Genomic DNA, 16,281 nt, shown 5'->3' on the forward strand with positions numbered 1-16,281 from the left:
ACTCACTATCAGGAATGGATGAGTGTTTTCTGATACTCTTCAATGAGAGACGGAAAAGGGCGGCAAGTCTACTTTCTTGTAATTCTGGGAGTGTTCAAGTTTATCCGCTGGGTTCTTGTTTCAGCTACAAATGGTAATTCAAGTTGCTGTTGTTGTGTTTTTGTTTTTGTTTTTAATGTCTCATTTTAAAATTTAAATTCAGTTAATTAACATATAATGTGTTATTAGTGTCAATCTCATTTTCTTTTCCGCAACGTAAGTATATATTTTTTAAAGTACTTAACAAGTGCCTGGGTAAAACATTGTTTTTTCGTGGAAAGGTATTTGTGGAGTTGGAGTATTTTTTTAATTCTATGAGAAAAACATTGTTTCAAAGACATGGGTAAGAAATAATCTGCCCTGTACTCACGGCTGTTATTCTCTATACTCTAGGCTCTGCGAAGGCAAGGACAGTGTCAGGGCTTTTATTTTCCCCAAACCATCATCTGATGAGATGTTCAGTCAACAAATGAGTTGATCTGTATTTAAGGACATTGCTTAGATTGGCTCTGTTGGCATATTTTCAACATTTTGTTGTAAAAATCTTAAGCCTAAACCAAAGGTGAAAGAATTTTGCAATGAATACCTGTATATACACCAGAGATCCTACCATGAACATTTTGGTGTATTTGCTGTGGCACACATCTATCCATCTGTGTATTTCTACAGCCATTTATTAATTTTCCTTATTTTTGGTGCATCTCAAGGATTTTTCTGGACCGTCACAGAAGCTAATTTGTATCAGGGGCCGTGTTTGAATTGGTGAAAGAGAAAGTGATGAGCAGTCGGGTTTGGCTCTCAGATGTAGCTGTGTCACTGACCTCGTATGACATGCATGGATAAAACTGTGATTTCTTGCTAATGTTTCCGTGATTTTAATATTAAACATTGAGCATGATCTCCCGATGGAGATTCCTTATCTGCTGACCGTCGTGATGGTAGGCGTGCTGATTGTGTTTGTTTACTGGCGCCATTACAGATGGCTCTAATGTTACTTCGCGGGAAACTTAACTTTTCTTGTCTTTTCCGGCCAGGAGTAGCGCATCGAAGCCAGAGCAGTGAAGGAGTCAGTTCTCTCAGCAGCTCGCCCTCCAATAGCCTTGAAACCCAGTCTCAGTCTCTCTCACGTTCCCAGAGCATGGATATCGATGGCGTCTCTTGTGAAAAAAGGTAAAGTAAGCCATTTTCCAATAAGCTGTTGGGTTGACGGAATGGGAGAGATTCAGTCACTTTGGTCTCTAGTCCGCTAGTCCCAAGTGCCAGCCCAGAGATTCTGCCAGTCCTCAGCAAATTAGTGCGAGATCTGTGAGGTTTATAGGTCTTTGTATTATTCTGAAATAGTCTGTAGGGAAGTGTTTCTGGTTTTGGCATTGAAATGTCTTTTATGAAATAATGGTATAAGTGGTAAAAAAAAATTATTTTAAATTTTTTCTAATGTCCATATTTTGTACACACTGTGTTGGCAGGCGTATGTCAGTCTCTAAAAATTTCTTCAAAGTTTACTGACTAGTGAAATTTTTAAGTTTCGAAGGGTACAGACAGGTAAGCCACATGCCTTAGGAGCTCCATAAGGGTCAGGATGTCCTAGAATAGGGTCTGTCTCTGCTGTCACAGTGCCACGAGTGGGTGACAGAGTGGCTGGGTACTGAGTCCTTTATTGCTCGGGAAGGCCAGAGCCCCCCACCTCCCACCCCAGGACCCAGCTCCTCTGCCCTGAAGCAGCTGCCACAGTTCATGTCAGTGGACCCACAAATACTGTTTACTATGTGTGTTATGACGTGAAAAAGGTTAAGAAGCAGTGGCATAGAGCTTTGGCACTTGGTAAGCTTGAGTTGAGGAACCAAATCAGAGACCATCTTACATTAGGTAAGAATTCAGAAAGGACTGCATTCCCAGGAAAAAGATCAAGTAGGAAAAAATCCAAACCCACAGAGTAAAAACAATTGTGTTCTTATTACCGTAGCTCTGAGTTGATAAATTGTTAAAAAGCCGAGTCATCTCTGCAGTTTCATGGCCAGTGGGTGACTTCACTGGGTTGAGCACCTAGATTTATGCTCTTGCTATAGTCTGAAAAGCCTCAAGCTGAGAACTACTGTCATATACAGTGGAGCCAGGCCTATGCTGTCTGAAAGGCACCTAGCAGAAGCAAACATAAATCATCCATGTCTTCAGAGAATTTCCTTAGAAAAATTGCCAAGAAGTGTGAGCTCATGGTCAGAAATCACAGAATGCGCCAGATAAAAGCCAGCATGAGTAAGGGACCCAGAGCAGAAATGACAGAAGTATTCACCTGGAGATTTGGGGGGTTTGGAATTACTAGGTGTGGAATACAAAACACACATGTTTAAATAAATTACAGAGGGAATTGAAAACATGAATAAGGGGAAAGCAACCATAAAAACAACCAAGCACAGCTGAAAAAGAATCATGTCGAATCTCTAGAAATGAAAAGATCACTCAGATTGAAAACCTGATGCAAGAGTTAGACATAGCTAGATTAGACATAGCTAGAGAATTAATGTACCGACTGGTAGAGCTGAAGAAATTACCCAGAGTGTGCCACAAAGAGAAAATGATGAAACCTGTGCAGTGTATTTAGAGACATAATGGACACACAGCCAAGATAGACCTCATGGAAATTCAGAAGGAGAGAGTAGGGAGACTTAGAGCAGCTCCCCACACCCCGCTTTATTCGATGCTTGTTTCCCTCTCTGGGTTGGGAAGCCATTTTCAAAAAGATAAATGGCTACGAATTTTTCTAGAGTTGATAAATGATATGACTTCTCTGATTCAAAAAGCCCAGAAACTCCCATGCTGATTAAACCAAGGGAAGCTCATATCTGAACATTTTGTAGTAAAATTTTCCAAACATTGAAGACAAAAGAGCTTTAAAGCAGTCAGAGCAAAGAGTTGAGCGACCAAGGAATGATAGATGTCTGAACGACGGAGGTCACATGGAGGCATAATAGTGTCCAAATGCTGAAAAGTCAATCAGCTGCCCGCTGGGACTTGTCTTGCACCTGTCTTTCAGGCGCAAGGGTGAAATAAGACATTTATCGATTCCAAATAAAAACAAGTGCACAAACAAAAACAACCTGATAGTCTGCCCCCAGAAGAGCCCAGCTTTTAGCAGGTGTAGCTGAAGAGGAAGGAGAGTGGTCCCTGGTCTGATGTCTGCGATGCAAGCTGGAATGACAAATGAGGAAAATAAATGTGAATCTAAACAAAGACTGGCGGCGTAGAACAGCAGTCACAGTGCAGAGAACAACACTGGGGGAGAGAAGGACAACGGTGAGTTAGATGGAACTTGCTGCACAGCATAGCTGGGAAGCCACCAGGAGCGGGGTGGTTAGAACAAGCTGTGAGGTCCCCGGGCACTTAGGAGAGGGGTGAAGATACTTGGCCAACTTTTACATTTGATGAAAGGATACTTGGTAAAACTTCAAGGGTAGCCACTAAAAGAATGGGAATGGAGTGGTTCTTCCAAACCAGTCAAGGGAAAATATGGAATGGAGTTGGGAGCTCGGGAGAATTTAAGTCAATTCAAAAGGACACAAGTTTTAAAAACACAAGTTTTTAAAAAGGGACAAATAGGGCGCCTGGGTGGCTCAGTGGGTTAAGCCGCTGCCTTCGGCTCAGGTCATGATCTCAGGGTCCTGGGATCGAGTCTCACATCGGGCTCTCTGCTCAGCAGGGAGCCTGCTTCCTCCTCTCTCTCTCTGTCTGCCTGCTTATGATCTCTCTCTGTCAAATAAATAAATAAAATTTTTAAAAAAAATAAAAATAAAAAAATAAATAAAAAGGGACAAATAAATAGAAGATCGAAAGAAATGAAAATTGGTCAGTCATCATAATGCATCACAGTGAAAAGGCTTAGATTGGGGTAAAAACAAAACAGAACTCAGCTGTATCCTTGTTTACAGAAGGCACACTTGAAACATTAGGTTAGATCTTCAACCTTTCACTGAAAGGGAAAGAAAGGGAAAAGCCAATCCCACACAGATACTAAACAAGAGAAGACTGGGGTAAACATACTCATAGATTATATTTTAAGGCACAAAGTATATTAGAAATAAGCACTGTGTACTGTTTAACAGTTTCCAAAATATATGCACTTGGTAAGAGGACAGCCACAGCAGTAAAGCACACAACAGTAAAACTAGGAGAAAGCAACACATAATCATAATGGGAGATGTTAACATTCCTTTCATCCATCAATAAATCAGAAAGAATGAGCATCAGTAAGCATATGAACAAATTAAACCGCACAGCTAAAAGCTTGATGTAATTGACAGATACAGAACTTGGCACTGTACAGTTGAGAACACACATTCTTCCCTAATCCCCAACGACTGGAGAGTTTCTGTGGGATGCGTCACATAGATCATGTTTTCTGACGAGGACATTAAATTAGGTAATTAATAGAAGGAAAAATCCTAAAAATTTCCTCATACAGTTGGCAGTTTTTAAAACAGAGCATGCTTCTAAATTCAGATCAAAGAAGAAATCATAATGGGAATTTGAAAGGATCTAGAACTGAACAGGAAGAGATATTCCGTGTTATGGACTGTATGTCGCAGCTAACGTCCTCGGAAGAAAATAGAAAGCTGTAATATATTATAAATGAAACGGAGAAAAAGAGAATATAAGTAAGTCTCAGAAATAAAAACCCTTTTCTGGGAAGACTCTTTCCTTGCATATGTGCATGGCCGAGCCCTCTCTGGTCTGTATTCATGCGGCATTTCTCCGGGAGGCTCACCCCATTTAAAATGGAAAGGCCTGCACCCTCAGTTGCCCTTTCCTTAATTTTTCCATAGCAGTTATCGTTGTACGATATGTTTCACTTATTATGTTCATTGGTGTCTTTCTTCCTCTAACTAGAAGGTAAGCTCCATGACACAGGGGTCATTTTGTCCCTTTTGTTGGTCCCTCGACCTCTCTGACAGCTAGAACAATGCCTGCATAGAAGGGGGATCTCGGTCATGTTCGTTATTAAAAAAAGAGAATTCTGTGAAAAAAATAGTAATGTGCAACATGCAAATAAACATGAAAATCTGGATGAAAATCAAATTCCTGGAAAAATGTTCTCCTAAAATTGACTCAAGAGGAAAGAGAAAACCTGAATGATCAAAAACCAATGAAATAAATTGAATCAGTATTTTTAAATTTTCCAAAGTAAGCCCCTTGCTCCTATAATTTTATGGTCAGATTCTGCCATTCTAGTTATACACAAAATTTTCCTGATAATCTTTAAAAATAGGGAATAGTTACCAACCCAATTTACAAAGCTTGTAGGACCTTAATATCAAAACCAGACAAGGATAATATACAAGAAAAAATATCATGCTAATCATGTTCATGAACGTACTTGCAAAAATCTTGAAATACTGACAAATCAAATATTACAACACATAAATAGCAGACAAAGCTTCTGTGGGGCTGGATGCCAGGATAGCGGTTACTGTGGGCTTACTTGGTTGTGGAAGGGTCATCGGGTGCTCTTGGAGTGCTGGTAATGCTCTGTTTCTTGATGCGGGTGCTGATTACATCAGTATGTTTCTTTTGCCAAGCTTTATTCAGCCAAACACGCAATGTCATCTATGGTTAGGTCCGTACGGATATTTCAGTTATAAGTTTAAAGTAATAATAATAATAATAATGAGCAGCTTGGGTTTATCTCAAGCATGCAGGGGTATAGCATTAGTGAATCTATGAATATCATTCTGCATGTTGTATATGGAAGAGAAAAGCCGTATAATCTTGGTAGTTGGAAAAGTTTTATAAAAGCCTCAGTCCGTGATAAGAATCTTCGCAAACAGGAAACAGAAAGGTGCCTCCTGAATTAGCTATATGGCGGAGACAGAGTTCAGCGAGTAGACGGGGACCAAGTGACTAGTTTTGTCCGGTAGACTGGGAGTGGAAGTGACATGTGTCACTTTCAGGTGAAGGCAGTTGAGCCGATTCCTCCTCCATCCCTCTCTTCTCTTGCTCCAGTGACCTTGGAGGCTGTGTATTGCAGATGGCATAGATTAAAGATGGAGTAAGGATGCTTCACTCTCACCAGACTTTGCGTAAGCAAGAAACAACCATTATAGTGTTAAGCCTCTAAGATTTCCAAGTGTGTGTGTGTAACCACAGCATAGCCTACCGTATTCTGACTAATACAAAGGACGTCTCTCAAGAAACTACAGCAACTCTCATAGTCTGGGGTGAGAAATTAGAAACACTCCCTTTAAAATCAGGAAAAAGAACAAAGGTGGCTGCTCGCTCTTTTTATGTCTGATCAACACGGGGATCCTACCCAGTGCGATCAAATAAGGGTTAGAGTGGAAGAAACAAAGTAGTTACTATTTGGAGAAGAAATGGTTTTCTACCTAGTAAATCCTACGTGTAAGTAAATAAGTTGTTTCTCAGAGGCCTCAGAGTTGTATTACTATGGACTAGCAACAAGAAATTAGAAAACTTAATTTTTAAGAGGTACCATTCCCAATTTCATTTAAAAACATATGGTACCTAGGTATAAATTTAGCAAAAGAAGTGAAAGACTTGGAGAGAAAACAGTGAAAGTTTATTGAAAGACCAGGGGTGCCTGGGTGGCTCAGTCAGTTGAATGGCTGGCTCTTGATCTCTGCTCCGGTCTTGATCTGAGCGTTGTGAGTTCAAGCCCTGCACTGGGCTCCGTGCTAGGTGTGGACCCTGCTTAAGAGAAAAGATTTATTGAAAGACCTTGAAGAAGATCTAAAAACTTGGAGAGAGATGCTTATTATGGACTCAAAAATGTAATGAAATCCTTTCTCCCAGTTTGATCTCAAGAGTCCGTAAAATTCTAGCGAAAATACCAACAGGATTTTTAAGAAATCTGTAAAGCTGATTCTTAAGTATGTGGGGATGAGCCAGAGGCCAAAAATGGCTTAGACGCTCCTGAAGTAGGAGAGTAAGGTGGAGACATTGACCCAGCAGATAGCAAGATTGACTGTGAAGTATTAGAAGTAAGATAGAGTAGTTTTTGTTCGGGGACAGGCAGATTATCTAATGGAACAGAAATGAATATCCAGAAAAAGACCCGTACTTGTCTACATGGCTACTGGACCTGTGAGAGGTGATTTCATATTAGCATAAAAAGGATGCTCTTTTCAATAAATGGTGCTGGGAAAATTATTTATTTAATGTGGGAAAAATTAATATATATGCTTGACCAGATTTTTGTGATCAGGCTCTGATTGTATATGTGCCATTTCAAAATGATATGTACAGAAAATAACCTCTAATTTGCTTTCGAAAGTGAGCCTCAGAAAATGCCAACCTAGGAAAAATATCTCCAGCAAGTGTAAAGACAGAATGTTTACATCTTAGTATATGAAGAGCTCTTAAAAGTCAATCAGAGAAAATATTTATTATTATTTTGCCTTCTTGACTGATTTGACTTCTTTGCTTTATTATTTTTGTCTTCTTGACTAATTTTGACTGATAGTTAAGAACTTCTCCTCAACCAGGAGCTATGACATTGGGTGGATTTATAAAAGGTAAAAGCCTTATTTGTCTTTTATACTTAAAGCATGTCCCAGGTGGATGTGGATTCAGGAATTGAAAATATGGAGGTTGATGAAAACGATCGAAGAGAAAAGAGGAGCCTCAGCGATAAGGTTGGTAAGAAATGAAGCCCTTGCTTCTGTTTGTAGAACAGGTAATATAAATGCCCTTTGGTTCTCCCATCTGCACGGTTGATCCGAGTGAGCTGCCCCAGGTCAGCAAATTCTGTTGAGGTGACTTTTTTTTTTCTTTTTGGGAGGAGAAATGGGTAGCTAAGATTGCTCTAATGGAAGGAGAGCTCACTTCTTTCATCCGGGCAGATCCTGCAGTTAACTTGGTTTCAGATCCATATTTTTGTCAGTAGATGGAGTTGGTAATGAGAAGGAATTTAGTGCTAATTTGAACTTTTTCTGTTGGTCTTTTGCTTATGCAAGTAGGTCATCAGATCTTCCGTAGTATTCAGAGGAAAATGACTGGGAATTGAAGCAAGAATACGTGAAGTCCAGTAGCACTTAGAAGCTCATGTAAAATACGAGGTCTTTATATTTTGTTACCATCTGAGCTTAGTTCCCTATAGTTAGCCAAAAAGACCTGTTCTGTTTTGGCGGGTGTCCTGGGGGTAGACCTGGCAGAGACCGTTGCGTCACTTCCGGTGTGGTGATCAGGAGTGTTCCGCAGCACGGGGTGGTCACCTGTTGGGCTGTGGCCTTCTAGTGGCGCGATGCTTTATTTTGTAGAGCAACGTGTTTCCAGAATTCTTTTATATACATGATATTTTATCTGTGACAGAAACCAGTGAGTAACATTAAATTCTGCAAAAGTTTTTGGATGAAAATGAGTTCTGTGCTGATGTTATCCTGGTTCTTTGGCGTTCGGGAAAGGAAACAAACAGGATGTATATGCATCCTTTATCTAATTCCTCCCTTGGTGATTGCAGTAATGTCCCTGCTCCTTTGTCCACCCCTGTAGATAGTTGTAAGCGGATGAAACCTCCATGTGGTGCTGAAGTCAGAGTAACAAGCTTATTTTCCCCTTAGTCAGTGGGTGAACAGTCGTATGCATTTCTAAAATATCCCGATTAATAAATGAGTGACTTGAACTTAACCCGCAAATCTTCTCCCTCACAAGGAGCCTTCCTCGGGTTCAGAAGTGTCCGAAGAGCAGGCCTTGCAGCTGGTCTGTAAGATCTTCCGCGTCTCCTGGAAGGACCGGGACAGAGATGTCATCTTTCTTTCTTCTCTTTCTGCACAATTTAAGCAGAACCCAAAAGAAGGTAGGAATCTAGCGTCACTGTTAAGAGAAAACAAGAGTGTTATATCTTAGCCCTTCTGTTACCCACACTCACTTTCTCTTGCTTTGGGGTTAAATGTTTTGACTACAGATAGAGTTCTTGATGAGGACACTGCTGTTTGGCCACTGTCCACGGATCTTACTGATAAACCATTTTTTTTTCAACTTTCATGATTTCTCTAGCAGAAAACTATATAAATAAGTTAACGTTCTCCATTATTTCAGAGTTGAAGTTAATGTCTCTAATAAATAGGAGTCCACTGGACGGTCTCCAGGGGTGCCGGGAGAGGTGCTCGGATGACCTGTGCTTGCTTGAAGTGCCGATCAGGTCATGTGCAGACCGTGGAGTAAATCTCGATCAAATTGCTTAGCAGGCTAAAACATTGATATTTTGCTGTGTTTCCCGGATTCTATTTTAAGAGGCTACCCTAAACCGCACTTCTATAACAAAGCAGTAAAACTTCTAGCAAGATCGCAGCATTTTGGGCACTGACACTCTTCTTTTTACAGAAGTCATTTGGAATGCGCAAGAGACGGGGTGGTGTGCTGTGTGTTCCTTTCATGTCACTCGACCATGACCCTGCTCCCTGATGTATTCCTGGTGCCTAGAAGTGTGCCTTGCACTTAATAATCCCTCTATAGAGGTACTTTAAATGAGTGAAATGCAAAGAAGATTGTCTTCCCCTTTTTTGTGCTGCCCGTGTTCCCTGGCACGAAAAGTCCCCCTTGTTCCTGGCAGATGGGTAGTTCCCTTCTGATTTTACTGGGATCTTATTGTTATTATGGTTAAAGATGTGAGCCTGGCACCTGTGTGTTTCAAAAGCCTGCCACCACTTCTTCTTCGTCATCTTTTTTTTTTTTTTTTTTTAAGTAATAGCTACTTTTTAACGAAATGTTTAGTACAGAGAGAGAAAGAGAGGGAGCAAGAGGGACGGAGGGAGAGCAAGACTCTGTACCAGACTCCCCGCTGAGCCAGGAGCCTGACGATCTCACAACCCTGAGATCATGACCTGAGCCAAATTCAAGAGCGGGTGCTTAGCCGGCTGAGCCACCCAGGCACCCCCTTGTTATTTTTCTTATTGTAAACCTTAGAATTCTTAAATCCGTCCTTTACATATATAAGTGACTATTTTTAATAGCCAGATCAGATAAGGTTTACAGTGTTACAGCTCTCGTGTATTTAGTGATATTTAAAATGTATCTGAAGACCTGCGGTAAAGCATTTGGGAGCTTCGAAGAATAAGGAAGGAGTTAGAAAATAGAATTTGTTCCAGAAGGCCAGATGGTGACTAAATATTAGAACCTTTGTTAAAGATTTTGAACCTGGCATTTAGTGGTTTTACTGTGCATACTACATTGGTAGGTGAAGAAATGTGAACCCAGCTTTGTTTCTAGTATGATAAACAAATCTCTGTAGTTACACAGATAATGTATATGAGCAGTGATTCTCTTTGGGTGCGCTCCAATTTTCTTTTCTTTTCTTTTTTTAAGTATGTTTTGTATTTCGGCATGGTTTTTGGATTTGCAGAAGAGTTTTGGAGATCGCGGCAGCAGTTCCCACACACCATTCACCCAGTTTCCCTAATGTTTCCATCTTCTGTAACCGTAGTCTGTTTGTCAGAACTAAGTAATTACTGTTATCTGAACTCAGACTTCGTTTGGATTTCACCGGTTTTCCCGCAGTGTCCTCTTACTGTTCCAGAATCCAGTCCGGACGCCACACTGACCCTCTGGTTCCCTTTGGCTGATTCAAGGACTGTGTATATGAAGAAGCATTGTAACCTCTTCTTTATTCTGCCTTTCCAACAGTGTTCTCTGATTTTAAGGACTTGATTGGCCAGATTTTAATGGAAGTGCTAATGATGTCTGCTCAGACCAGAGATGAAAATCCTTTTGCCAGTCTGACGGCCACGTCACAGCCAATTGCAGCGGCAGCTCGGTCACCAGACAGAAATCTCATGCTCGCTACCGGCTCCAACCCAGGAACTAGCCCCATGTTCTGCGGCGTGGGTTCCTTCGGTGCCAGCTCTTTCTCTAGGTCAGTGCGGCTCCTTGTGCAGAGCGAGCTCGGTAGTAGAACAGCCAGGAAGTGTGTGAGGGCAGGGACCGCTCCCTCCAGGGCCTTTGCCAGTCAGAGGCCGGCATGTGTTGTATTCGGGTGGGGGCACTCCGCCGTGGCTGGAGAGCTTGCCTTTTCCAGATAGGGTTGTCTGGCTTCCCGTGGTGAGGCTGTCGGTAAAGTTTAGAAGCAAATGGCTGGATATAGTACATTATTCTCTGGAAAGGAGGCTTTAGCTACTGTAAATGTAGCCTCAAGATGGGCACGGTAGTCGGATTATAACCATTTAGATGAGTATCCGAGAGATTCGTACACCTGAATGTTTAGAGAGACGAAGTGTCATCATACTGTTCTTTAAAAGCGTGAATGGCTTCCGTCTTAGTGATTTACCTCAAGTGTGTCTTCAATTTTCTCTTCTTTCCTCTCTTTCTCAACTGATTCAGCCTCTATGAAACTAGCCCGGCTCCCAGTTCAAGTTTCTGGAGCTCGGCGCCAGTGACGAGTCCGTCCTTTGCCTCCTCCCCTGCCCGGGCAGCCGGCCCGATGGCCGGGCCTGCCACTTCCCTCAGCCCGCACGCCGCGGCTCCTGGCTCTGCCGCAGGAAGCCAGCCCTCATCTCCACGGTATCGCCCCTACACCGTCACCCACCCGTGGGGGTCTTCAACTTCTCCTACCCCACGGTCCCCGGGCATCTCCATTCTGTCCAGCTCGCCCAGCCTCCCCGCCCTCGCTAGTAGCCTTCAAGCGGTGCCCGCCAGCTCTCCCAGACAGAGACCCAGCAGCCTAGGGCCACCTTCCCTGGCCGCCTCGCCCAGTGCCGCAAGCAGACGTCCCTCAGCCCTAAGGATCTCTCCTAGGTATTTATTCAGCAGGAGAGCTGGGTGCGTGTTTGCAGGGCAGGGAGAGGCGATCAACTCGCTTTGGAAGGACTGGTGTGTGACGCTGACCTCAGTTACGTGTGTCCCTGTTTGGGGTTATTAACCTGTGTGTGTAACCAGTCTGGTGGGCTCGCGCCCACGCCCGTGCTTCTGCCAGGCTTTGATAACCGTAGAAGTTGTGGGTGTCCATTGTGCGTCCCGTAGTCTGTTCTTACCCCTCACTCTCCCTCCTTCCTGTCCCAAAAAAAAAAAAAAAAAAAAAGGAGTCACTTTCCGTTTTTTGAAATCCAGTTCATGTGTCATTGCTCTTTACAGATGAGGTCCAGAGGCTGTGGGCAGTTCGACTTGAGAGTTGGGGCTCACAGAGCACTTTTTAGCCGTCCGTACTGTGGTCGATCATAGTTGGAATACAGTTAGCCCCCGGGGTGGCGGGAGCAAGTCTGGGCCTGTGTCCCTTACCTCTGACCACTGGTCTGGGCCCGTGCTTGTGCCTTGACCCTTTGATTTGAGCCCGTTGGAAAGGAGCCCTAACAGAATGCCACTAATCCAATGTGCCCGTCCCCCCACCATGTACTGCGTGTTTCTGTCATTGAGATGAATTGTTTTTCTGCATGTCCGTAACCAGAACTTTTAGCATAACATTTAATTAAAAAGCGATAGTAGTTACAAAAGATTTCCACTTCTTGTTTTTTCCTTTGTTCCCTGATGACCTTTTTTGCTTCTGTTGTGGTAGTATATACGGCAGTCCTCTCTCCTTCCTCTTCCTCGCGCTTTCTGGCGACAGTAGTGATGAAGATGAAGAAGAAGATGGTGATGGTGATGATGAAGGTGGTGGTGGTGGTGATGAGTTTTCTTGTGTCCAGTTTGGGTCCAGGTATCGGAGGGATGGAGTCTCACCCCTGCATGTGCACAGGTGCTTAGGAACTAACTGTTATAAGCCCTCACTAGGGGCGTGCTTCGAATCTTAAACAGGGCAGGTCAAATGAGACAGCCTGGAGAGGCAGGATGTGGGAGCTTGCATGGAGTGAGGCGTTAGGACCTTATCCTGGGGTAAAGTGGCACCTAGGAAAGTCTTCCTCGTTGTTGCCTGGTAAGTTTGGAGGAAAACTTACATGTAATCATTTATCAGAGACACAAACAGCAGATTAAAGACGAGTCATCAAGCCTGAGGTCTGAAATGAGGGACCCTTCGTTCATCTATGGCGGGTTTTCTTTTAAGCTGCCAGATGTGAGCAAACCGTACACAGTGGGGGCATGTTTCCTTACGTGCGGTTGCATGGGCGCGGCTACTTAGGAATGGCAACGGGGCTGTGTGTGTGTGTGTGTGTGTGTGTGTTTCCCCCTCTCCTGCCCCAGCCCGGTGTGGCAATGTGTTTAAGAGTGTGTGGGGCCATCCCGTCTGGTATAACTGATTCTGCTTCCACTTCTAACCTTAAATTTCACTGATCACCTCCTTGACTGCAGTGAAGCTAGACCCTTGTTTAGACAGCCTCTGGAATGACAGTCAAGGCTGACACTTAGTTCGCGATGCTGCTGAATGATCCCCACACCCCTGGAAGCCGTGTGAAAAAAGACTGCTTGGGTTCTCTAGGTGACTTTGGGCAAGAAAATATAATAGCACCTTCCTTCTGAACCTCTGACTCATTGTCTTACGATTTTGCTCTTAAATTGAAGTTTCCACTGGACTGATTTGGTATTTGTGCTCAGCACTATTCAAAAATAACTCCGGGTTATAAATAGAGCCAGCACTAGGCCTTAGGTACACTTCATTCAATTTGACAGCGTTCAGAAGACTCGTTAGAGAGAGTACATAAAGAGAGAAAGGAATGCCGGTGCAGGCTGGGATGTCGATGCAGGAAGGTTGATATTTGTATTGGGTTGAACGTTGTGTTACTGTTGCTCAGGTAAATTTCCCGAAGGTGGAAGTGTCTTGATTTTTCACATGGATAAAATCCTGCTGCGTGATTACAGTGATGCATCCTTTTTAGGAGTCTGTTTCCGTACATGATGGAAGTGCTTTGTTAATCGGTTTTACTGTAAATGGTGAGAGAAATGCTCGCTCTCCCTGGCCTATTTATCTCCAGCTTGCGCTCATGAAGGTACCAGATTGTGTGCTGCTTTCACTAGCTCTGGGCTCCTAGCATCCCAGCCTCGTCTCTGATCTAGATTCGGCAGCTACAACGGGAGATAACCGTGTAATGAGGGCTCTGAAAACAGCATCGCGGGCCAGACCCCGTGCCAGCTCTCTGCACACATCATCCCTCTGTCCTCACAGCGGCCCTCCCAGCTACCATAAGGAACCCGGGGGACAGGGAGGTCAGTCGCGTAACTAAATACGCGGCAAGGCCCGAGCCCAGAGCTCAGCTGCCGCACACCACGCTGTGCTCGCGGTAACGCGTGCGGTTCTCGTCCCGCACTGGCTGCCTCGCTCCTGAGTGTTTATGCTTTTACTCCGTTCTTGGCAAGGAAGTGCCAGCCTTTTACTCGGTAATTACAAAATTCCATTCAGTTGGCAGGTCCTTTGCTGGCTGTTAAAATGGAATCTGATCTCTCCAGATTTTGGCAACTTCTTAACTTTCTGAATCGCTTTCAAGCAGAATGTGAGAGGATGTAGAAAAATACATAACTGATTAAGCAAATAGGCACTCAAGAGTGCACGTAGGGCCAAAACCAAGAGGAGGTCACAAAAAACCTTGTTAATTTGAGTGATCGGGAAGTACCAGGTATTTTCTTGCCAGGCCATCTTCCCCGAATTTCATTTACATTCAGGTGAGCCGTTTCTGCACCTGCGCCGTGCCCGGTGAGATGAGGGTTGTAGAAGGAGCAACAGGGGCCACGTCTGTCCCCCTCCGGCCCCCCGTCCTGCTCGCCTGGTGGCGCTGACAGGTTACAGGTGTTTTGGGAAGTAGTTGGGACACACGTTCCAGTGTTAATTATCTATGGTGGGGACGAGGAGGATTAACTTAAGAAAGGCAGAGCATGGCTCCCGGGACGTCCTGTAGCCCTCTGTGAGAGGAACTTTCTGAATTCTGAGGATTGACCTGCTGCAGCAGCGGAACAAGCAGAGTGGGAGAAGCGTCTTGTGCTGAAGATACCGTCGCCTTTGCTCTGAGGAAAGTTTTTCCAAGTGTTTGCTGGGAAAGAAATCTATTTGTTACTGCTCTGATATTTCAGCGGAGGAGGCAGAATCTTCAGGGTCGGGAACCGGTGTGAATAGAGAAAGGGACAATTAGCAAATGGTAAAAGATGGTCACTTTACCCTCTCGTTTCTGCTGCCCGTCACTGCTTGGAGATGAAACATGGACACACTCCCACCATGTGTGTCTCCAAACCCTCCAGTGACGTCCCTGCTCACACAGAGTAAAATGTAGAGCCTTGCCCTGACCCACGAGACCCTTGGTCTCACGTACACACATGTGCACACGCCACACTCACGTGTGCATTCCCCCTTTCCGACCTCACGTGCCTCCCCTTGCCTACACCTTCTGCTGCTTGCCACCCTGTTCTTTTTTTTTTTTTTTTAAAGATCTTATTTATTTATTAGAGAGAGTGAGAGAGAGAGCATGAGAGGGGAGAAGGTCAGAGGGAGAAGCAGACTCCCCACGGAGCTGGGAGCCCGATGTGGGACTCAGTCCTGGGATTCTGGGATAGTGACCTGAGCCAAAGGCAGTTGCCCAACCAACTGAGCCACCCAGGTGCCCCTTGCCACCCTGTTCTTGACCTCACTTGGCGTCGTCACTGATGCCTTAGGCTTTCGCGCTTACTTCCTCTCTTTCGACAGCTGTCCCCAAGATGGCTGCATGGCTTTGGCCCTGACGCCCTCAGGTCCCCGTCTACAGACCACCTTCCCAGAGGGTCAGAGTACACGTGATATAAAGCACACACGCATACTCACTGCCCGTCTCTGTCACCATGCTCCGCTTTCGTTGTTCTTCATAGCATTCCTGTATTGTTTTGGACTGTCCCCCGCTCTAGAGTGTAATCGCCGTACCAGCAGGCTCTGTTCCATTCCATGTGCTGCCCCCAGAGCCTACAACAGCGCCTGGGATACATGGCACGCTGTGAACATTTGTTAAGTGAATTCACACTGTTCGAACCCCACTGCTCTGACTTTGCCTTGCACTGAGAAAACACAGCATTTTCAAGTCTGCATTCAAAAAACTGGTTTACATAGGAGAGAGATTATTCATGCCATTATAGAAGAAATTACCAAGGAACATGTTTTCTCGGTGCATTTCAAATGGGATTCGGCTTGCACAGATCTCATGCACATTGGCTCCCCAGAAGGATTCGGGTCTATTTCTGTTATGGGAAGTAATCACTTTGTTAAATTGGACTGTTGATGTAGTTACCAGAAAATGGCTCACACATTCTCCCAGAAGGAGGTATAAGTTTGTAGATACTCACAGGACTGGAATGTGACATATTTCCAATGTGGTATTCCATGTGTCACAGTTGTTAAAAGTGTCATGACTTTCAGAATAA

At 44.0% G+C, this 16,281-nt stretch overlaps 1 protein-coding gene across 2 annotated transcripts in view; it reads left to right on the forward strand.

Moving 5' to 3' along the window:
* UBE4B (ubiquitination factor E4B) overlaps nt 1-16,281 on the forward strand; it is a 123,187-nt gene that overhangs the window by 56,117 nt on the left and 50,789 nt on the right. Inside the window, exons 3-7 of one of the 2 annotated variants that reach the window (XM_044237125.1) lie at nt 1,074-1,209; nt 7,595-7,682; nt 8,698-8,842; nt 10,669-10,897; nt 11,362-11,775. In XM_044237125.1, coding sequence (XP_044093060.1) covers nt 1,074-1,209; nt 7,595-7,682; nt 8,698-8,842; nt 10,669-10,897; nt 11,362-11,775 — 1,012 coding nt within the window. The remainder of the gene's footprint in view (nt 1-1,073; nt 1,210-7,594; nt 7,683-8,697; nt 8,843-10,668; nt 10,898-11,361; nt 11,776-16,281) is intronic. The other variant, XM_044237124.1, reaches the window with a different exon arrangement.

This window comes from Neovison vison, chromosome 2, assembly GCF_020171115.1.
Source record: "Neovison vison isolate M4711 chromosome 2, ASM_NN_V1, whole genome shotgun sequence".
Taxonomy (NCBI): Eukaryota; Metazoa; Chordata; class Mammalia; order Carnivora; family Mustelidae; genus Neogale; species Neogale vison.